This window comes from Bufo bufo, chromosome 7 (genome assembly GCF_905171765.1).
Source record: "Bufo bufo chromosome 7, aBufBuf1.1, whole genome shotgun sequence".
In the NCBI taxonomy this organism is placed as follows: Eukaryota; Metazoa; Chordata; class Amphibia; order Anura; family Bufonidae; genus Bufo; species Bufo bufo.
This window is the reverse complement of record NC_053395.1, coordinates 38,040,001-38,063,321: the sequence shown is the minus strand read 5'-3', so window position 1 is coordinate 38,063,321 and position 23,321 is coordinate 38,040,001. Positions and strand designations below refer to the sequence as shown.

The 23,321-nt window shown below is 43.8% G+C and overlaps 1 protein-coding gene across 1 annotated transcript in view; it reads right to left on the bottom strand.

Moving 5' to 3' along the window:
- Positions 1-2,956: 2,956 nt before the first annotated feature.
- LOC121008169 (cytochrome P450 2K4-like) overlaps positions 2,957-23,321 on the bottom strand; it is an 84,644-nt gene continuing 64,279 nt past the window's right edge. Inside the window, exons 7-9 of the mRNA XM_040440560.1 lie at positions 6,073-6,260; positions 5,771-5,912; positions 2,957-3,544 (exon numbers count right to left, since the gene is read on the bottom strand). Of these exons, the coding sequence (XP_040296494.1) occupies positions 3,357-3,544; positions 5,771-5,912; positions 6,073-6,260 (518 nt within the window). The 3' untranslated portion in view covers positions 2,957-3,356. The remainder of the gene's footprint in view (positions 3,545-5,770; positions 5,913-6,072; positions 6,261-23,321) is intronic.

Sequence of the window (23,321 nt, the reverse complement as noted above, 5' to 3'; positions counted from 1 at the left end):
AATACCGGTGTACGAATGGTGAGGCCAGAACAAATTGAGGCTGTAGTAGATTGGGTGGCTGACAGTGCCTCCAGTTCCTTCACATTGTCTCCCACCCGGTCCCCTGCTAAAAGCGCAGAGTTGGCACCTGCAGCCCATGGGCATCTGTCTTTCACCTCACCCCCTTGCAAATCAGCCAAGCAGTCTGAGCCCCCAGTCATGCAGCAGTCTCTTATGCTTTTTGATGACTCCGCTGGCAGGGTTTCCCAGGGCCATCCACCTAGCCCTCCCGGAAGTGGAAGAGATTGAGTGCACCGATGCCCAACCACTTATGTGTCAGGATGTGGACATGGGAGGACAACCACAGCACATCACTGATGATGACGAAACACAGATGCCAACTGCTGCAGCTTTCTGCAGTGTGCATACCGGCAAGGAGGGCAGGGGTGAAGAGTGGGTGGAAGATGATGTGGAGGATGATGAGGTCCTAGACCCCACATGGAATCAAGGTCATGCAAATGACATGTGTAGTTCGGAGGAAGAGGTGGTGGTCACACAGCGCCAGCCGCACAGCAAAAGAGGGAGCAGGGTGCAAAAGCAGAGTGGCCGTCCCATAGCTAGTACACCTTTTACTGCCCACCGCACCCAGGGACTGAGCACATCAAAGCCAGCTCTAAGGAGTTCACTGGTGCGAGTGGTTTGCACGCTGTGCAATATGAGCCTGAAGCGAGGCATAAATGTTCTAAACCTGAGCACCACCTGCATGACCAGGCATCTAAATGCAAAGCACGAGCTGCAGTGGAGTAAACACCTAAAAAAACAAGAAAGATCTCAGGCTCTTCCTGCTTCCTCTTCTGCTGCAGTCTCAGCCTCTTCCTCCACCTCTGGAGTGACAGTGGCACCTGCCACCTCACAAACAAAGGATGTGGAAGCAACGCCACCACCTTCGTCACCATCACCCAGCATCTCCACACTGTCCCATGGAAGCGTTCAGCTGTTCATCTCCCAAACACTAGAGAGAAAGTGGAAGTACCCCCCCTACCCAAGCGCGATCCCTGGCCCTGAATGCCAGCATTTCAAAATTCCTGGCCTTTGAAATGCTTTCATTCCGCCTGGTGGAGATGGAGACTTTTAAAAACCTTATGGCAGTGGCTGTCCTACAGTATGTGGTTCCTAGCCGCCACTGCTTTTCCAGGCGAGCCATCCCTGCCCTGCACAACCAAGTGGCGGACAAAATCAGGTGTGCACTGCACTACGCCATCTGTGGCAAGGTCCATATAACCACCGATTCGTGGACCAGTAAACACGGGCAGGGACGTTATATCTCCCTAACTGCACACTGGGTAAATGCAGGCTGTTACGACAGCAGGCTGTTTTGAAACTCATCTGTTTGGGGGAAAAACCCCACACCGCTCAGGAGCTGTGGACGGGCAAGGAACAACAGACCGATGAGTGGTTGGTGCAACTGAGCCTCAAGCCTGACGTGGTGGTGTGCAATATCAGGCGAAATCTCGTAGCAGCTCTGTGCCTAGCCGGTTTGACGCACATCCCTTGTCTGGCGCATGTGCTCAATTTGGTGGTGCAGAGGTTCCTGAAAAATTACCCCAATATGTTAGAGCTTCTGCAGAAAGTGCGGGCCATCTGTGCGTGCTTTCAGCGTTCTCACCCTGCTGCTGCTCGCATGTCTGCGCTGCAGCGTAACTTCGGCCTTCCCGCTCAACGCCTCATATGCGACATGCCAACAAGTTGGAACACCACCATGCACATGCTTGAGAGACTGTGCCGGCAGCAGCAGGCGATAGTGGAGTTTCAGCTGCAGCACGCACGGGTGAGTCGCTTTGCAGAACAGCACCACTTCACCACCAATGAGTGGGCATCCATGCTTGATGTGTGTGCCATGTTGCGCTGTTTCGAGTACTCCGCCAACATGGCCAGTGCCGATGACATCATCATCAGCGTTACTATGCCACTTCTATGTCTACTTGAAAAAACACTTCGGGCAATGATGGATGAGGATGTGGCTCAGGAGAAAGAGGGATAATTTCCACGGTTATCAGGCCAGTAATTCACAAGTGGCTTGGGTTTCTGCACCAACAGAGGCCAGGTACACAACTGTCCAGCCAGGGCATAGTTCTGGAGCATGAGGAGGAGGAACCGTGTTCACAGCAGGGTGGCACCCATGTACCTATACCCTTTTAATATTATTTTCTTTGTAATATCTACTATGTTATGTAAAATTTTTGTGACAATGATTTTTCAGCTTAATGTAGGGCCCGAAACTTTGCCACTAATGTACACAGTGCACACTTTAATGGAGAAATGAATGAACATATAAGCTATATAACTTTTTGGAGCGCTGTCTCTCATTGGAAGCTGTTCCACGTTGACTTTAGTTTTGTGGTGGGGCCCGTTCTAAATTTTTTCACTATTTCTGTGTATACCCCATGACAGCTGTTTCTTCATTTTTGTTATTCGATGGCATGAACCTGTGCAGGGCTCCTCTCTCCAGAGAAACTGCAAGCCTAGGGGAGGAAGGACCCAAGTTAAGAAGCTAAGAGTCTGGAGAATAAAAACCTGAGCCTAAAAGATTGATACCACGCATACTGTAGTGACTACACATAAGGAATCAAGAGGACCGTCAAGTCTTTATTTCTCAACTAGTAGAATTAGACAGCACTCCGTATAGTATTTGTGTACCACATTATTACATGTACCATGTAATAATGTAGTGTGAGTACACTCCAGAAGACAGAATTATACAAGAAAAGCAATCTAGAAACAGATTTCTTACTTCTTTTGCTTGACAGTGTATTGTTGGCTACCCATAAACGTTTGTCAACTGATTTATATCATCATATATTGGTTAATAGATGCTTATAGATGGGCCTCAATGTATCCTGAATTTGCCAGTATGTATAATTTAATTAAAGAAGCAAAGGGCGTGCTGGGATGTTACATATTTCAGTTTTTATTTTTGGGTTGGAGATACATTTTAGCAAAGCTATCAATGCCACTGAAACTAAACAACAACTTCCGATTAAGGTACATTAGGATAACTGGTGTCTGGTTAGTATGAGAAAAAACAATGGGAAATACCATTGTTCGATCCCATACAGGTTCAGTTTGCTTGCAGCACATACGCTGTTTATACATTTTTATTACCACGAACAAGAGTTGATCCCTCAATAAAAGACCAAACATTTGTTGGGTAATCAGCACTATGATTATACAGTCGTGCATTGTTTGGTTGAATAACATACCTGTTTAACCCTAAAATATGTGAAAATGACATAAAAAAACTACTACATAAAATCTGATTGAAAAATATAATCAACAGCAGCATTATCTTTTGTGTTGTCTTGCTTGTTCTGCATGCACTAATAGTTTAGCTTGGCACAAGTCTTGTATGGTGTGGGGACCAATGTGAATCCAATGCCGGGAACGAGGTTCAAATCTTCTCTGGAAACTCCTGGTGGTGGATAGAAAGTAAACGCCTGAAGAAGTGCAGTGAAGAACAGGAAAAGTTCCATCTTGGCTAAGCTTTCCCCAGCACAAGCTCTTCTTCCTGCAGAAACAGAATATAATAACTGAACCATATGGGTTTCATGTCATTTTAAGATAAAAACATTCGTTTTGTAGGCAAAGGCAGATTGGCCATATACCTTACAGGGAAATTTCCCAGTGGGCAGATGCCCAGGGGGCTGCCTGAGTCCTCCTCATGGCTGGCCAATGGAAGTTTTTGGGAATGTATTTTATGCTGCTGACGGAAGTATTTTGTGATGGACTGTAATATTTGGCTCTGTTGGGGTGGTATAATGTGCTCTCCAGTGCTGATGCTGTCTTCATGAATAGCAGGCCCGTCTCATTTACCATTTTCTACGCCTATTTTTGGCTTAGAACAAGATCTGATTGTAAGACTAGTGATTGACAAACATCAGCTGGGACAGTTCGCGAATGCGAACGTGATCAAATATTCACAAACCGCAAGTTTGCGGCGGGCCCCAGGCGTAACCTGGAAAACCTTCAGATCATATTTGCAGCCACCAAATACTTACTAGAACTGCACAAATAGTCCCACAACATGGACAGTGACATACTAGAGGAGGTCAATGACAAAAATTCCCACAAAAAAGATGTATTTTAATCAGGGGCCATTTTTATGCGTCTTAAAGGGAAATTCTCAAAAATGTGCCCTGCTGGAGCCTAGAAATTTTTTATTTTAGGCCACGGGAGTATGGGCCCTAAAAATTAGGCATTCATCTGACATAAAAGAACAAGTGATTATGTGGCTCGAGGTACATTATGCGGTCAATGGATAGAAATGTTACTGTAGCCCACTTCGATTTTGGAAGCGCTTTATTAGTATTTGCCCCATAAGACGCAGGGCCATTTTCCCCCCACTTTGGGGGAAAAAAACGGTGTCTTATGGGGCGAAAAAAACGGTATTTGCTGGAAGCAGGTATATCAAACCCCTTAATCAATATTTGGTGGAAGCCGTTGTTTCACACCCCTCAATCAATATTTTGTGGAAGCCGGTGTATCACACCCCTCAATCAGTATTTTGTAGAAGCAGGTATATCAAACCCCTTGATCAGTATTTTGTGGAAGCAGGTATATCACACCCCATAATCAGTTTTTTGGGGAGCAACAGGTATATCACACCAGTTGCAATTAGTTATTCCAATAGCGTTTGTCCCTCTATCTAGCTGCGGTATCTCAGCAGAACCGCACACAACTGCTGCACAATACAAATACACTATAATATACTTTCTATGTTAGAAGGTATATTATAGGTATATCACACCTCTCAATAAATTTTTATTTTATTTTGGGGCAACAGGTATATCACACCAGTTGCAAATAGTTATTCCAATAGCGTTTGTCCCTCTATCTAGCTGCGGTATCTCAGCAGAACTGCACACAACTGCTGCATAATTCATATGCACTATAATATACTTTCTATGTTACAAGGTATATTATAGATATATCACACCCCTCAATCAGTTTTTTTTTCCGGTCAACAGGTATATCACACTAGTTGCAATTAGTTATTCCAATAGCGTTTGTCCCTCTATCTAGCTGCAGTATCGCAGCAGAACCGCACACAACTTCTGCACAATACAAATGCACTATAATATACTTTCTATGTTATAAACTATATTATAAGTATATCACACCCCTACGTATGTCACACCTATCAATAGCACACCTATACCAGTCCTTAATAGGACTTTTGTGGCCCTATTATTGTTTGGTGTCAATAACAGTCTGTCCCTGCTGCACACAGCAAGTTCTCCCTACACTGGCAAAATACAGAATGTAAAATGGCAGCCAGATCGGTTTTATTTATAGGGTAGGGGGTGTGTCCATGTGCTGAAACGTCTCAATTGCCTGTCCTGTCCCACCTGATGGATGTGTCATGGGTCAAATTTCAGCACAATGGAAAAGAATATGGCACCGGCAGACATCGCCATATGTTCGCATGTTTGGCGAACCGTGAACGAGTAAAGTTTGCCGCGAAACGACCGCCAGGCGAACCGCAAGGCCATCTCTATGTAAGACAGCTCGGACACTGTCTTACATTTAGAACTTACGCTGGATGCACCGAATTATAAAGAGGCCTGCATGTCTTCATAATTTCTGAAGAGTCACCACCAGCTTAGGTTTTTTTTAAGACCTGCGCCTAAAACGCCAGTCTTAATAAATGTGCCCCATTATTTCCATTGTTAATATAGTCATGAGGTCAGGGAAAGTTAACTGTACAATTATTTATTTCATGGTCATTACAAACCTGCTGAGAAAGGCATAAATGCATCATTTCGGACAAATTTTCCATCTTTATCCAAAAAGTGATTAGGATTAAACTGATATGGAGTTTCCCATTGAGTCTTGTCATACAGAACTGATGTCAGCAATGGAATAACCTCTGTACCCTGTGAATAATAAATCATCAGTTATGTTTTTTTTTACTATTTAATTTTCCTATTCTGTAATTATTGGGATAGCAGTGGACCCCATTGCGGTCCCTTTCATTAACATTCATTGCATACTTGTTAGGAGGTATTATAGGATTATTTTCTTTATTAAACTCACTTTTGGGATACAGTAACCCCGAAAATAGACATCTTTTGGAGTCGTGTGTGGCAGGTTCAGTGGAACAATATTGCCAAACCTTTGTAGTTCATGTATCACTGCATCAGTATAAGGCATTTTCTTTCTATCTTCTACTGTCGGCAACTGTCCTGGTTTAAGATGTGTTTTAATTTCATCCTGTACCCTCTCTGTAAAGCAAAAGAAAAATTATTTTGTTACATAGTGGTATATACTGGCACAATCATACCCATACAATTCAATGTATGCATAGTCTTCCACTGTAACATGTACTTACTACACCAGGGATAGCTTAATTAAGGGATAAGCTTCCATGTTTTTATTCAGTTCCTTACTGTCTACTTCAAGTGAATAGGAGGAAACTGTCCCATTGAAGTAAATGGGATGATGGAACTGTAATTTCACCTGCTTGCTGCTGCGATATTGAAGTTGAGCAGGTAAACTGAGAAGAGAACACAGCGCTTTTATAAGCAATGTGCTCTCTTTAAACATCTGATCGATGGGAGTGCTGGCAGTTGGGTCCCTGCCAATCTGATATAGATGACCTATCCTGAGGATAGGTAATCAATATAGCCAAAGTAGAGAACCCCTTTAAATCACTACTCTGCAGCTCCAGAACAAGCTTAGCAGTACACTAAACAAGCTCCGGAGTCCCCATATATATGAGGTCCCAACTTTCTCCACCCATTCGGATGATTGACAGTTTTCTTTCTTCTTGAGTTTAGCAATATTGCAAGTCAGGGTTGCTAGATCTTTGGAGAGGAGTCCTTTATTCTGATTGCCATGTTTGGAGTTGGGAAAACTTATTCCTTCTGGATTAACATTGCAGGCTAATATGGCTAAACAAGATGAACCTATGTATTGTTTCATCCTTTAAAGTGATGTTACTATGTTAGCAAAAAGCCAAATGCTCCACCAAAAACACACTGTCATGCTTTGGTGTGGGAGGGAAACTCCACACCGAGCATAGGAGGGAAGGGGGAAACAGGGAATCAGGCCTGAGAACTAGGGAAGGAAGATGGACACCTCCTAGTGAAAACACTAACCAAAATCCTGACTACCAGTATGAACAGACCCTAAAGGTAAGTGAGTTTATATGCAGGAATACCTAGAGTCCTATCTAGCCCTATAGGACCCTGGTACTAATGGTAGGGTTTAGACTACCTGTTCCTCCAAAAGGAAGGACGAACTGGAGTCTACTTCATGCCTAATACAAACAATAAGGAAATGCAACACACAGAACCCAAACAAAATACAAAAGGGAAAGGAAAGACTTAACTTCAAAGAGGCTATGGAAGCACCAGGAACTCAGCCGAGATCCAACCACAAACAATCCACAGGTACAGAAGCTATAAACCGCACAGCATTGTGGGAGAAAAAACTATAAATAAGAAAGGTTAAATGACCACATAAGCAACACCTGGAGGCAAGGAGTGTGGCCATTACCATAAACAACACAGACACCTATTGATCCACAAGGAAAGCCTGTCATATCAAACCACGTGTTGCCAGTCTCACAGATCTCCTACCACTGACTGTTGCCGGGACGTCCGTATATAACGGTACGTCCGTGACAGTAACCCCCTTCTACGGGTGACCTCCACCAAATGACTGCCATTCACATCACAGGTGGAATCTTCAAACTTTTATTTCAGCATAGGAGGAAATAGCACAGATGCGACACGTGTTTCGGCTCAGGTGTGAGCCTTTGTCAAGCATAATGAACTATTGCATGAAACACATTTAAATAGGCCGCCTGCATGGGCGTCGAACGTGATGAAGTCACATCACCATGGGAACGGAGATACAAATCATAAGGTGCAACAATTCTCTACATTGTTGCAACAAGGTACTATGCTGTATGTGATACAATTACATCTTTAAGAGTATTACAGAAAAGAGAAATCAATAGTAGACATGGGATACAATAAATCTAGAAATTACAATAAACATATTCAATGTAATGATAATAATAATCATCTATTTGAGAACTAAATAACCCATTGGCTGTCTCAAAATATCAACATATTAAATCTTGCTGCTCTTTTTTCTTTTTCAGATGCTTCATTATTTTCATTTTCTCTGTGACTGAATGAATAAAGAATATATATAGTACATTAAAAATGTAATTACAGTAGAATTTCCTTTTGGATCTTACAGGAATGCACTCAAATCATATTCTCGATTTAAACCTTTCGGTTCAATGGTCTGCAGGGTGTGAATCCAAAAACTTTCACGTTTTTTCAGTAATAGCAACCTGTTGCCACCTCTGCGCGGTGGCAGTACCTGCTCAATTATTTGAAACCTTAATTGTGAGACATTGTGAGCACACCTGTCAAAATGAAGGGGAACAGGCAATAGCAAATTTTTCTTACGTATGGTGGATTTGTGATTACTGAACCTGTCCTTCATTCGGACAGATGTCTCACCAATGTACAATAAGCCACAAGGGCATTTTAGCAGATATACAACAAAATTGCTATCGCAAGTGAAGAAACCTTTTACTGGAAATTTCTTACCAGTGTGCGGATGAAAAAAGGATTCGCCCTTAATTACCACAGAACAGTGAACACACTGTAGACAAGGGAAAGTGCCTCTTTTTGGTGTGGAAAGAAAAAGTTGACGGGGCATGCTAGTAGTACCACCTATGTCCGCTTTTACAATAGTGTCTCTAATGTTCCTGGTTCTCTTATAGCAGATCATAGGGATATCGTGGAATTCGGCAACATCTGGATAAGCTGAGCGCATAATCCCCCAGTGTTTATTAACCACATGACGAAACTTATTTATCCAAGGGTGATATTTGACAATAAACGGTAACCGCTTATTTTCAACATGGGGCTTAAATGTCACAATCTTACATTTCTCTATCTCTGAATCTAAGAGGGGTTTAGGATATCCCCTTAGCAAGAATTTTTCTGCCATTTCATTGAATCTGACCTCCCTCACTGATGGATCTGACACAATCCTCTTGATACGCTTAAACTGTGAGGAGGGTAAAGACCTTTTCACCGCCGGTGAATGGTTGCTGGAGTAGTACAACAAACTGTTCTTATCCGTTTTTTTGATGCCGAAGAGGAAGAATACAAGGAGAGCAGGACGGCACTACAGGAGAAACACAAGCCCCCATGACCACCAGGTCCCAGGTATAAACGAGACTTTGCTATATAACATATCATCTAAAAATCTGACTCCTATTCAGGTACAGTTATTGGAGAAAGGTCTATCCTTTAGTCCAACTGAATCATTTGATACTTTTCAGTTTGATATGGACTGTCGCCGATTTTTTAGAAGTGTTAGATTGAAGGCTCATTTTGCAGCAGGGAATGTGTCAGCCTCTGTGATTAACGCACCTGTTACTAGTGGTTTAACATTAAGCAAATTTGGCTTGAGACTGAAAAGTCATTTTCAACCTCCTAAAACACAACATCCAACAGATGCTTTCATATCTCTGGTGCAAAGGGATTTTGATGCTATTTTGTCTGATATACAACATGATGGTTTAACTATAGCGCATAAAGGAAGAGAGACAGGCATTACGCAGTATACTGGATGACAAATCTGTTATTTTTAAACCAGCAGATAAAGGTGCCTCTCTAGTTATGCTGGATAGAGAGTACTACATCTCAGAAATTTTGACACAACTGTCCGACAGTGATACTTATCAACCTCTAAATAGAGACCCTGTTTATGATATTAAACGTAAATTAACCAGTATTGTTCACACATACAAAGAATTGGGTCTGCTCGATGAAAAATTGTGTCAATTTCTGATAAATCAACATCCTGTCACACCAGTTTTATACACGCTGCCTAAAATTCACAAATGTATGACAGCCCCCCCGGGACGGCCCATTGTAGCATCAAATGACTCCATCTTATCTGTATCAGCCATGTTGATTGAAAAAGTCCTCACCCCATTAACGAAAAAAATGCCATCTTTTGTACTTGACACTAATCAATTTTTGTTAGACATTAAAAATTTACGTCTTGAGGTAGGAGATTTATTGGTAACATTTGATGTGTGCAGTCTTTACACATCTATTGAGCACACAAAAGGTCTTACTGCCGTAAAATGGATCCTGGAACAGTCAGAATATTCTAGTCAAGAAAAACAATTTTTTCTACAATTATTGGCACTGACTTTACAGGAAAATTATTTTCTGTTCCAGGACACATTCTTTCAGCAGAAACGGGGTACCGCGATGGGCTTGCATGCCGCACCGCCGTACGCAAATAGCTATATGTCATGGCTTGAGGAGAAATTCATATACGTAAATCCATTATATAAACAATCGTGTATTGCCTGGCGTCGGTTTATAGACGACATTTTTTGCGTATGGCGGGGCGGCATTGAGTCCTTGGAAAAATTTACCCAGTACATCAACAATATATGGCCCGAGTTGTGCTTTACAGTGCAGCATGACCATGACAAAATTAATTTTTTAGATACTTTGGTGATAAAGGGTCATGATGGTTGTGTACAGACTGATTTATACATCAAAAGAACGGATAAGAACAGTTTGTTGTACTACTCCAGCAACCATTCACCGGCGGTGAAAAGGTCTTTACCCTCCTCACAGTTTAAGCGTATCAAGAGGATTGTGTCAGATCCATCAGTGAGGGAGGTCAGATTCAATGAAATGGCAGAAAAATTCTTGCTAAGGGGATATCCTAAACCCCTCTTAGATTCAGAGATAAAGAAATGTAAGATTGAGACATTTAAGCCCCATGTTGAAAATAAGCGGTTACCGTTTATTGTCAAATATCACCCTTGGATAAATAAGTTTCGTCATGTGGTTAATAAACACTGGGGGATTATGCGCTCAGCTTATCCAGATGTTGCCGAATTCCACGATATCCCTATGATCTGCTATAAGAGAACCAGGAACATTAGAGACACTATTGTAAAAGCGGACATAGGTGGTACTACTAGCATGCCCCGTCAACTTTTTCTTTCCACACCAAAAAGAGGCACTTTCCCTTGTCTACAGTGTGTTCACTGTTCTGTGGTAATTAAGGGCGAATCCTTTTTTCATCCGCACACTGGTAAGAAATTTCCAGTAAAAGGTTTCTTCACTTGCGATAGCAATTTTGTTGTATATCTGCTAAAATGCCCTTGTGGCTTATTGTACATTGGTGAGACATCTGTCCGAATGAAGGACAGGTTCAGTAATCACAAATCCACCATACGTAAGAAAAATTTGCTATTGCCTGTTCCCCTTCATTTTGACAGGTGTGCTCACAATGTCTCACAATTAAGGTTTCAAATAATTGAGCAGGTACTGCCACCGCGCAGAGGTGGCAACAGGTTGCTATTACTGAAAAAACGTGAAAGTTTTTGGATTCACACCCTGCAGACCATTGAACCGAAAGGTTTAAATCGAGAATATGATTTGAGTGCATTCCTGTAAGATCCAAAAGGAAATTCTACTGTAATTACATTTTTAATGTACTATATATATTCTTTATTCATTCAGTCACAGAGAAAATTAAAATAATGAAGCATCTGAAAAAGAAAAAAGAGCAGCAAGATTTAATATGTTGATATTTTGAGACAGCCAATGGGTTATTTAGTTCTCATAGATGATTATTATTATCATTACTATAATATTATCATTACTATGAATATGTTTATTGTAATTTCTAGATTTATTGTATCCCATGTCTACTATTGATTTCTCTTTTCTGTAATACTCTTAAAGATGTAATTGTATCACATACAGCATAGTACCTTGTTGCAACAATGTAGAGAATTGTTGCACCTTATGATTTGTATCTCCGTTCCCATGGTGATGTGACTTCATCACGTTCGACGCCCATGTAGGCGGCCTATTTAAATGTGTTTCATGCAATAGTTCATTATGCTTGACAAAGGCTCACACCTGAGCCGAAACACGTGTCGCATCTGTGCTATTTCCTCCTATGCTGAAATAAAAGTTTGAAGATTCCACCTGTGAAGTGCCGGTCTTCTGTTCCATATTGTAAGTGGGCTTTTCATACCCTGGACGCATGCACCACGACTCTGCCAGAGGAGTGCCGACTGCTTTCCTCTTTTTGCCATTCACATCAGATGCCAGTACCCACATCCTCTCCTCTGGTCAATAACCCTTCCAGTGAGCAAGATACTAAAGAGTTCTACGGAGAACTCGAGAGTAAATTATTTTGTCGATCTGAAATTCCAAACTGCCGTCCACCATGACAGGAGCGGGTGGCAAGGAAGACGGCTCCAAAGATTCAACATATCTCTTCAACAAAGATTTATGAAACACATTATGAATTTTCAGGGCCTGAGGAAGTTCAAGACAAAAAGCTACACGATTAATAATGGCAGTGATCTTATATGGACCAATAAACCTTGGACCCAACTTCCAAGAAGGTACCTTCAACTTAATGTTTCTTGTGGACAGCCACACAGAATCACCAACTCTTAGGTCCGGACTATTCATATGTTTCATGTCAGCCACACGTTTATACTTGTTGCCCATATTCATCAAGTTATCTTGAATTTTCCGCCATATACCGTAGATGACAATGACGAAAAACATTCCTCCTCAGGGATACCAGAAGTATTTGAACCAAAAAATGTGCCAAACTGTGGGTGAAACCCATATGCCCCAAAAAAAGGCGACTTCCCAGTGGACTCCTGTGTACAAATATTTATGGCAAACTCTGCCAAAGACAACAACGAAGACCACTCCTTACACCACTGGTTCTCAGAGACAAAACATCTCAACTAAGTCTCGAGACTATGATTAGTGTGCTCCTTCTGTCCGTTCGACTGAGGATGAAAAGCCAAAGAAAAAGACAGTTGTACCCCCAGTTGAGTACAGAATGCCTTCCAGAATCTGGAAACAAACTGAGTCCCACGATCTGAGACCATGTCAGAGGGAATGCCTTGGAGTTTCACAATGTTGTCAACAAACACTTGTGCAAATGTTTTCGCATTAGGTAGGCCCGGCAAAGCTATAAAGTGCACCATTTTACTAAAGTGATCAACTACCACCAGAATATTTTTCTTTCCTAAAGATTTAGGTAGATCAGTGATAAAATCCATGGATAAGTGAGTCCATGGTCTGGATGGGATGGGCAACGGAAGTAGAGATCCGGTAGGCCGATTATGTGTCATCTTAGCGCGTGCACAGGTACTACAGGCTGACACATAGTCCTCAACACTAGTGATGGACGAAGATCATCCGGGACGATTCGCGAACGCGCGTTCGCTATCAAATGTTCGCGAACCGTCACTTTAATGGAAGGCGAACCTGAAAAACCTTCAGGTCATATTTGCAGCCAGCAAACACTTACTAGAAGTACACTTACTAGAAGTACACAAATAGTCCCACACCATGGACAGTGATATGCCAGAGGGGGATCATTGGCAAAAATTCTCATAAAAAATATGTATTTTAATCAGGAGCCATTTTTATGCCTCTTAAAGGAAAACTCTCAAAAATGTGCCCTGCTGGAGCCTAGAAAATTTTTATTTCCTATCGGTTTTATGTATACCAATGTGCATCACTCCACGTTTTTGTATGCTGAAGAGTCCATAAAAAAAATGCATACATTAACGTAAATTAAATTTTTTCTACCATGGAACCAGAGTCTGAGGCATCTGTTAACACATACATTTTTGGTATGCATTAAATGGATGGCAAAAATAGGATGTGAACCCAGCCCTAGTGTCAGAATAACCACCAGTATACAGCGGAGCAGCGCGGCGGAGAGGGGAGGCTGCCATGCACTGACAGAGCGCTACCTGGTCCTGGTGGTCAGGGATGAGGACTGTGCTTCCCAAGGATCATTTTGTACTGGGGAATACAGGGAACAGTAAAATACACTAGAATCTATATAATATAAAGATATTAGCCCTACAACCGAATAATAATACAATTAGGTGGTCATTTATTATATAGAAATACATCTATGTTCTGACACAGATTGTGGAGCAAAGATCCTTAGCACCGTAATCTGTATATTTTTCCCGCTCATGCCAGGTCTAAAAAAGTATGGCATGGGCAGGGAAAGGAATACAGTTATGGCCATCCATTTATTGGATACCACTGCCATACATTGACCGGATAATACCTCTGTAGAGTGACAGGATAACACCGCCATACCGTAACCGGATAAAAGGGTATAGGAGGGCACAGTACAGGGAATGACTAGGGGCACTGCACAGGGTGTGGTAAGAGGGCACAATGCAGGGTATAAGGGGGCACAGTCACATGACCCTGTGACGTTAAAAGGTCCTTATGGTGAATGTGGTTTATATGCCACCATAATGAGAGGCAGAGGAGTGAGACAGGAGTGTGATTATGTGGCTACAGATAAAAAAATTATTTGTCGGCCAGTACAGGCCCCAAAAATTAGGCAATAGGCATTCACCTGACAGTAAAGAACGTTGGATTCTGTGGCTGGAGGTACATTAGGCGGTCACAGGATAAATATGTAACTGTCGGCCAGTACAGGCCCCAAAAATTAGGCAATAGGCATTCACCTGACAGCAAAGAACTTTGGATTCTGTGGCTGGAGGTACATTAGGCGGTCATAGGATAAATATGTAACTATCAGGCCAGTACAGGCCCCAAAAATTAGGCATTCACCTGACATAAAAGGCCTTTGATGCCGCTATATATACATAAGGCAAGGACCATTCTTTGTTCTGGGTAGTGGCGGATATGTGTGGGCTGGCATGAGGAAATTCAATTACACATGGTCATCACAGGTTGAATTCCTCCGAGATCCATGCCTCATTCATTTTTAAAAATGTCGTGAGCTAGGCGAGTGCGCTTATCTGTCACGATCCCCCCTGCTGCTCTGAACGTCTTTTTGGACAGTCGATGAGGGGCAAGCCAAGAGATCCACAGCAAATTGTGCAAGCGCTGGCCACACTTTAGGCCTGCACACCCAGTAGTCAAGGGGTTCCTTGCTTCTCAGAGCGTCCACATCGGCCGTTAACCCGATGTAGTCGGACTCCTGTGGTCTAGGCATTCCCTGAGGCTGGATCCAGGGGGCGGCTGTCGATGGGTTGGCTGCAAGAATGATCTCATATCCGAAGTGACCAACACATCTTCAAACTGCCCTCTTTTTGCAGGCACGGTAGGATTGTTACACGCACCTGTTTGCTGTAGGTAGAAATTCCTCTGCCAGTACCCGCAACAGCAGAATGCAGCATCTCTTGCAGCAAGGCCTGGAAATGCTGGATTCTGACAGCCCTCTGTGATGCTGGTAACATGTCCACCATTTTGTGTTTGTACCGGGGGTTTAAGTACGTTGCCAACCAGTACAGGTCATTGACCTTTATGCTTTTGATATGGGGGTCCCTCTTCAAACACTGGAGCATGAAGGCCCCCATGTGGATAAGTGCAAGATAATGCACCTGGGGCGTAAAAACCCAAGGGCAGAATATAGAATATTTGACACAGTCCTGACCTCAGTATCTGAGGAAAGGGATTTAGGAGTAATTATTTCAGAAGACTTAAAGGTGGGAAGACAATGTAATAGAGCAGCACGAAATGCCAGCAGAATGCTTGGATGTATAGGGAGAGGTATAAGCAGTAGAAAGAGTGAAGTGCTTATGCCGCTGTACAGAACACTGGTGAGACCTCACTTGGAGTATTGTGCGCAGTACTGGAGGCCATATCTCCAGAAGGATATAGATACTCTAGAGAGAGTTCAGAGAAGAGCTACTAAACTAGTACATGGATTGCAGAATAAAACTTACCAGGAAAGGTTAAAGGACCTTAATATGTATAGCTTGGAAGAAAGAAGAGACAGAGGGGATATGATAGAAACTTTTAAATACATAAAGGGAATCAACTCGGTAAAGGAAGAGAGCATATTTAAAAGAAGAAAAACTACCACAAGAGGACACAGTTTTAAATTAGAGGGGCAAAGGTTTAAAAGTAATATAAGGAAGTATTACTTTACTGAGAGAGTAGTGGATGCATGGAATAGCCTTCCTGCAGAAGTGGTAGCTCCAAATACAGTGAAGGGGTTTAAGCATGCATGGGATAGGCATAAGGCCATCTTTCATATAAGATAGGGCCGGGGGCTATCCATAGTATTCAGTATATTGGGCAGACTAGATGGGCCAAATGGTTCTTATCTGCCGACACATTCTATATGTTTCTATTTGCACTAAATTGGAAGCGGTGGAGCGCCCTGGCTCCTGCTCATCGCCCAGGAGAATGTCGTCCTCGGTCTCCTCTCTCCAGCCAGGGACAATACCAGGGATCCCCGAAAAGTTTAAAGCCTGCTCTTCTTGCTCCTCTTCCCCCCAGCCACCATCCTCCTCTGATGCCTCTTTAGACTCCTGTTGACTTGTCCAGCTTTTGGTCCTCGTTGGCTTGATCAATAACACAACGCAATGCACGCTCCAGAAAGAAGGTGTAAGGTACGATGTCACTGATGGTGCCCTGGCTGCAACTGACCAGTTTGGTGATCTCATCAAATGGCCGCAGAAGTCTGCATTTGTCGCACATGAGCAGTCACTGGCACGGTGAAAAGAAACCAAGCTCCCCAGAACCTGTCTTGATGCAGAGTTCGTACAGGGACGTCTGACAGGTAAGTGGTGTCGCCGCTAAATGTCAGCAAGGCGAGCTATGGCCATGTAAGATCTTGTAAAATGGCCAGAGATTTTCCTGGCCTGCCGCAAGACGCCCGGGACCCAGGGTATTTGGCAACGAATCGCTGCACGACTAAGTTCAGGACGTGTGCCATGCACGGCACGTGTGTCATTTTGCCCTGTTTCAGCGAGCTCAGCAGATTGGCACCGTTGTCGCACACCATTTTACCAACTGTCAAATTGTATCTTGGCACCGACACTGTGCCAGAGATATATTAACTTGCCGCTGAACGTGGCCATATAGTTCAGGGATGCCCTTCTGGGAGAAATATTGCAGTGTGCCAATGGCCACAAATTTTCTTAAGGCCTCCGAGTCCACCAATTTATATGGCAGTAGTTGGCAGGCTAACAGTTCCGACAAGCCAGCAGTCAGCCGTTGGGCAAGAGAATTATCCTGCGTCATCATTTTTTTACATTCGAACATTTGGGCCACAAAAGCCTGCCTTTAGCCAGATGAACGCGATGACGGCATGGTGTAAGGTGGAGTGGAGGACAAATGGGAGGAGAGAGGAGAAGAGGCAGGACATGGAGCACCGGGAGTGTGGCTTTGTGGGTTCTGATGGCGTTGATCCCACTGGGCTCGGTGATGGAAGGCCAGGTGCCTTCTTAAGGCGGTCATCCCTAGGTGAGTGTTGGGCTTACTGCGACTTAGGGCTCTTTCCCACTTGCGTTGTTCTGTTCCGGCATAGAGTTCCGTCATCGGGGCTCTATGCCGGAAGAATCCTGATCAGGATTATCCCCATGCATTCTGAATGGAGAGAAATCCATTCAGGATGCATCAGGATGTCTTCAGTTCCGGAACGGAACGTTTTTTGGCCGGAGAAAATACCGCAGCATGCTGCGCTTTTTGCTCCGGCCAAAAATCCTGAACACTTGCCGCAAGGCCGGATCCGGAATTAATGCCCATTGAAAGGCATTAATCCGGATCCGGCCTTAAGCTAAACATCGTTTTGGCGCATTACCGGATCCGACGTTTAGCTTTTTCTGAATGGTTACTATGGCTGCCAGGACACTAAAGTCCTGTTTGCCATGGTAAAGTGTAGTGGGGAGCGGGGGAGCAGTATACTTACCGTCTGTGCGGCTCCCGGGGCGCTTCAGAGTGACGTCAGGGCGCCCCACGCGCATGGATGACGTGACCGCATGGATCACGTCATCCATGCGCATGGGGCGCTCTGACGTCATTCTGGAGCGCCCCGGGAGCCGCACGGACGGTAAGTATACTGCTCCCCCGCTCCCCACTACTACTATTGCAACCAGGACTTTAATAGCGTCCTGGGTGCTATAGTAACATTGAACGCATTTTGAAGACGGATCAGAGTAGGCAGCAACAGCGGGGACCACCCTCCTTGGGCGGACCTGGGTCGTCAGACCGCTGGGTGGTGGCCGTTGCTACCTCCTCTTCCTCATCCGATGCCAAGAATGACTGTGCATCAGTAAGGTCTGGGAATGGATGGGAAAATAATTCCTCTGACTCGAGTGGAGGGGCTATGGTGGTGTTGGTGGTGGTGTCTTTGGGGGTGCACACAGCAGAGAGTGAGGAGGGTGCTGATACAGAAGATGAGGAGGGTGCAGAAGCGGAAGGCTGAGTGAGCCACTCAACCAACTCTGGTGCATCCTTTGACATAATCGCACACTCTTTCTCCAACTTCTCACTTAGGCTCCGGACTGGTACACCTGCCCGATCCCTACCACCCCTTCGGAACAGCCTGTCTCTTTCTCTGCCTGTCATTTTCAAAATGACTCTGTGCCAAAGTCCCTAGAGAAGAGCAGTGTTTGTGGAAGCTTATATATGGCAGGCCTCAATCAGTTGCTAGTTGAAGCTGGTATATCACCCTCAAGCAGTAATTTTGTGGACGCCGGTATATGGAAAACCTCTATCACTATTTTGTGGAAGCTGATATATGGCAGGCCTCAATCAGTTGTTAGTTGAAGCAGGTATATCACCCTCAAGCAGTAAATTTGTGGACGCAGGTATATCGAAAACCTCTATCACTATTTTGTGGAAGCTGATATATGGAAGGCCTCAATCAGTTGTTAGTTGAAGCAGGTATATCACCCTCAAGAAGTAATTTTGTGCATGCAGGTATATGGAAAACCTCTATCACTAGTTTGTGCAAGCTGATATATGGCAGGCCTCATTCAGTTGTTAGTTGAAGCTGGTATATCTCCCTCAAGCAGTAATTTTGTGGACGCAGATATATGGAAAACCTCAATCACTATGTTGTGGAAGCTGATAGATCGCAGCCCTCAATCAGTATTTTCTGGAAGCATACAAATGCACTATAATATACTTTCTATGTTAGAAAGTATATTATAAGTATATCACACCCCTTTGTGTTTCGCACCCATCGATAGCACGACATTAACAGTCCTTAAGAGGACTTTTGTGGCCCTATTAGCTAGCATTTGGTGTCTTTAACAACCTGTGCGTGCTCCAAAATGCAACCTCTCCCTACTCTGTCAAAACACATAATGTAAAATGGCTGCCAGATCGGGTTCTGTTATAGGGTTGGGTGTGTGCTAAAACGTCTCAATTGGCTGTCCCTTCCACCTGATGGATGTGTCATGGGTCAAAGTTTGGCGCAATCCAAAAGAATATGGCGCGCGCAGACATTGCCATATGTTTGCATGTTCGGCGGATCGCGAACGCGCAAAGTTTGCCGCAAACCAACCGCCGGGCGAACCGCAAGGCCATCACTAGTTAACACACTTATGCAACCCTGGCCACCAGAATCTACGAGAAATGAGGTCGGCAGTGGATCTGCTCCCAGGGTGTCCCGTTAGAACCATACAGTAATGTTCCTCAAACACCTTGTGATGTAATTCCGATGGCACAAACAGTTTCCCAGAGGGACAAGAATCTGGTGCGTCTCCCTGAGCCTCTAAATCCTTCACCTCTAGGTCAGGGTAAAGAGAGGTTATCACGACCCCTTCCGACAGTATAGGACTCGGATTTTCAAAATCACCACCTCCAGGAAAACTACGTGACAAGGCATGTGCCTTGACATTCTTAACCCCAGGACGACAGGTGACAGTGAAATTGAATCTGGTGAAAAACAAAGACCATCTGGCCTGCTTCGGGTTCAGTCGTTTAGCCGACTCCAGGTAAGCCAGGTTTTTGTGATCAGTGAATACCGTGATCGGATGAATCGCCTCTTCCAACCAATGATGCCATTCCTCAAAACCCAACTTAATGGCCAGTAACTCTGTTACATACACCATAATTTCTCTCTGCGGAAGAGAGTTTTTTAGAGAAAAAGGCACATGGACGCCATTTACCAGGTGACAGACGCTGCGATAAAACTGCTCCAACCCCCACCTCGGACGCGCCCACTTTCACAATGAAAGGTTGTGATACATCCGGCTGCACCAATATAATGCAGAAGAGAAGCATTCCTTAATCGCAGAAAAGGCTCGCCAAACACCGAATCAGACCACACTGAAACATCTGTCCCTTACTTAGTCATGTCAGTTAAGGGTCTTACTATTGTCGAATAGTTCTGAATAAATTTTCGGTAATAGTTGGTGAACCCCAAAAACCGCATAAATGCCTTCAGATTTTAGGGTCGATCCTAGTCCAATACAGCACAGACTTTCTCTGGATCCATTCGAAAACCCGAAGATGACAGCAGGAAGCCCAAAAACTGTACCTCGTGTACATAAAAAACACACTACTCTAATTTTGCGTACAATTTATTATCTCTTAGGATCTGTAACACATGTCTAAATGATCCTTAACAAAAAAAGAACCCTGCTGCCACTGGAGACTCAGAAGGTCTTATGTGTCCTTTAGCCAACCTCTTGCCAATATACTCTCTCATGGCCAGTCTTTCAGGTCCATAAAGGTTATACAATCTAGATTTTGGCGATTTTGCTCCGGGAATAAGATTGATAGGACAATCATATTCCCGATGCGGAGGTAAATCCTGGCATCCACTCTCAGAAAATACATCGGCAAAATCAGAGATAAAAGAGGGTAATGTCTTAGTAATTAAAACAGAAAAAGATGTATTCAGACAATTGTCAATGCAATAATCATGGATGGATTGTGTTCTCTTAACCACGGTAAACCTAGAACCAACAGACCAGGAAGACCCTCCAACACAAAATACGAGATAAATTCTTGATGAAAGTCACCCACTCTTAGGCCTCATGCACATGACCGTTGTTGTGTTCCGTGTCCGTTGTTCCGTTTTCCGTGATTTTCTGCGGACCCATTGACTTTCAATGGGTCCGTTGAAAACTCGGATAATGCACCGTTTGTCATCCGCGTCCGTGATCCGTGTTTCCAGTCCGTCAAAAAAATATGACCTGTCCTTTTTTTTTCACGGACAATGGTTCGCGGACCCATTCAAGTCAATGAGTCCGTGAAAAAACACGGAGGCACACAAGATTGTCATCCGCGTCCGTTTTTTTACTATCATTTGCAAGGCAAACTTGACTTAGATTTTTTTTTCACTTTCCTTCATGTCTGGTGATCCTCCTAAAATCAAGGAAGACACACGGAAACAAAAACGGAAACGGATCATGGAACAACGATACCCCGTTTTGCGGACCGTGAAAAAATACTGTCGTGTGCATGAGGCCTTAATCTGATATCATACACCACTCGAGATAAACACTTCTGAGTTAGAGGTTCAGAATCAATAGCAAAAATGGAAATGTTTTTTCTAATGCACTCGGTGACAACCCGTGCATACAGATGAACTAAGCATCAATCAAGTTCACCCCGGCCCCGCCGTCGATAAACACCTCAATCCCCACAGTTTTTTACTCTAGCACCAACTCAGCAGTCAGGAGAAATCGGGTGCTACCAGTCAAAGACAAATGCACATTTTCTGACTCTCCTCTCACCCCTCCAAGAGTCAGATGGGAATTAAAATGTCACTCTTTTTTTCTTTTTGCCATTGAATGTCCCTTCTGTCTGCGGAAAAAACAGACTCCCTTCCTATTACCAGTATGCTTAAAAGCAGATTAAGGAGTAGCTCCCCCTAATTGCATGGGTTCGTTCCCAGACATAAACCGATGAGTAGCTTCACCCAAAGTGTCAAAGGAGGACGATACATCATGTGATAGTATGTCCTGAGAGTGGGGGCCCCTAGATCTCTCTCTCAGGCGTCTATCAATGCGTATAGCCAGAGACATAGCAGCCTCCAGAGATACTGGGGTTTCATGAAAGGCCAAAGCGTCCTTCAGCCTCTCTGATAACCCTTGACAAAACTGGCTACGGAGGGCAGGATCGTTCCACTCCATATCCGTAGCCCACCTCCTAAACTTAGATTAATAAATCTCAGTGGAACAATCACTCTGACGAAGGCTTGGTTTCGGCTAGAGAGGTCCAATCCGGACAATCATAGATAAGACCCAAAGCTTCGAAAAATTAATCTACCGACCGGAGAGACTGCAATCCGTTTGGCAGAGAAAAAGCCCATGACTGCGCATCCCCCTTAAGCAAGGAAATAACCACACGACTCGCTGTTTCTCATCCCCAGATGAGTGTGGATGTAGCCTAAAATATAGTTTGGATGCCTCCCTAAACAAAATGCAATTATCACATCCCCCAGAGAATCTGTCCGAGAGGGCAACTTTAGACTCCAGATACTGTAGGCCTGGTCTCCACCACTACCACCAGGACCAACAGCCTTTAAATCTCTGCATCTGCGAGACGGTCTTGCGGAGTTCAACTGCCTCCAAAGACAGCCCTTGCAGCTGACCTGCCAGTGCAGCAATAGGACCCATGGCTGCACACAAACAAACAAAAAATGACAGTTTTGGCGGGTTATAATGTCACGCTTTGGTGTTGGAGGGAAACACCACACCGAGCATAGGAGGGAAGGTGGAAACTGGAAATCAGGCCTGATAACTAGGGAAGGAAGATGGACACCTCCTAGTGAAAACCCTAGCCAAAATTCTGACTGACTGCCAGTATGAACAGACCCCTAAGGTAGATGAGTTCATACGCAGGAATACCTAGAGTCCAATCTAGCCCTATAGGACCCTAGTACTAATGGCAGGGACAAGACTATCTGTTCCTCCAAAAGGAAGGACGAACAGGAGTCTACTTGATGCCTAATACAAACAATAGGGAAATGCAACACACAGAACCCAAACAAAATACAAAATGTAAAGGAAAAACTTCCGTGACACACACATACTGTATATTCACTGAACACGGTGGTGACCTGGAACATTTAGAAATGTAGACAATGCAATATAAGGAACAATTCTACACTGGAATGGTCTGATTCTAATTGATAAATTGTGGCTCGACCTGAAAAAACTGTGAAACCTCTTTGAGTTCAACACCCAAAAATGTATTGATAAATGGTCTGGAAAATTGTCTTCTCAATAAAGATGGCCATTATGGTATACATGGAATATGTCACAGTAAATCTAGTCAAGAAAAAGGGGTGATCTTATTAAAAAGGTGCTTGTTAGTGTTGATCAAGCACCAAAGTGCTCGGGTGCTTTACCGAGCACAATGGAATTCTATGGGAAAACCCAAGCATTAAACCATGCACCCCCTTCTCTGAAGAGGAGAGGGGGTCTGGTTTACAGAAAAAGGTTAGAAATTGATAGAAACACCACCAAAATGGTTTGG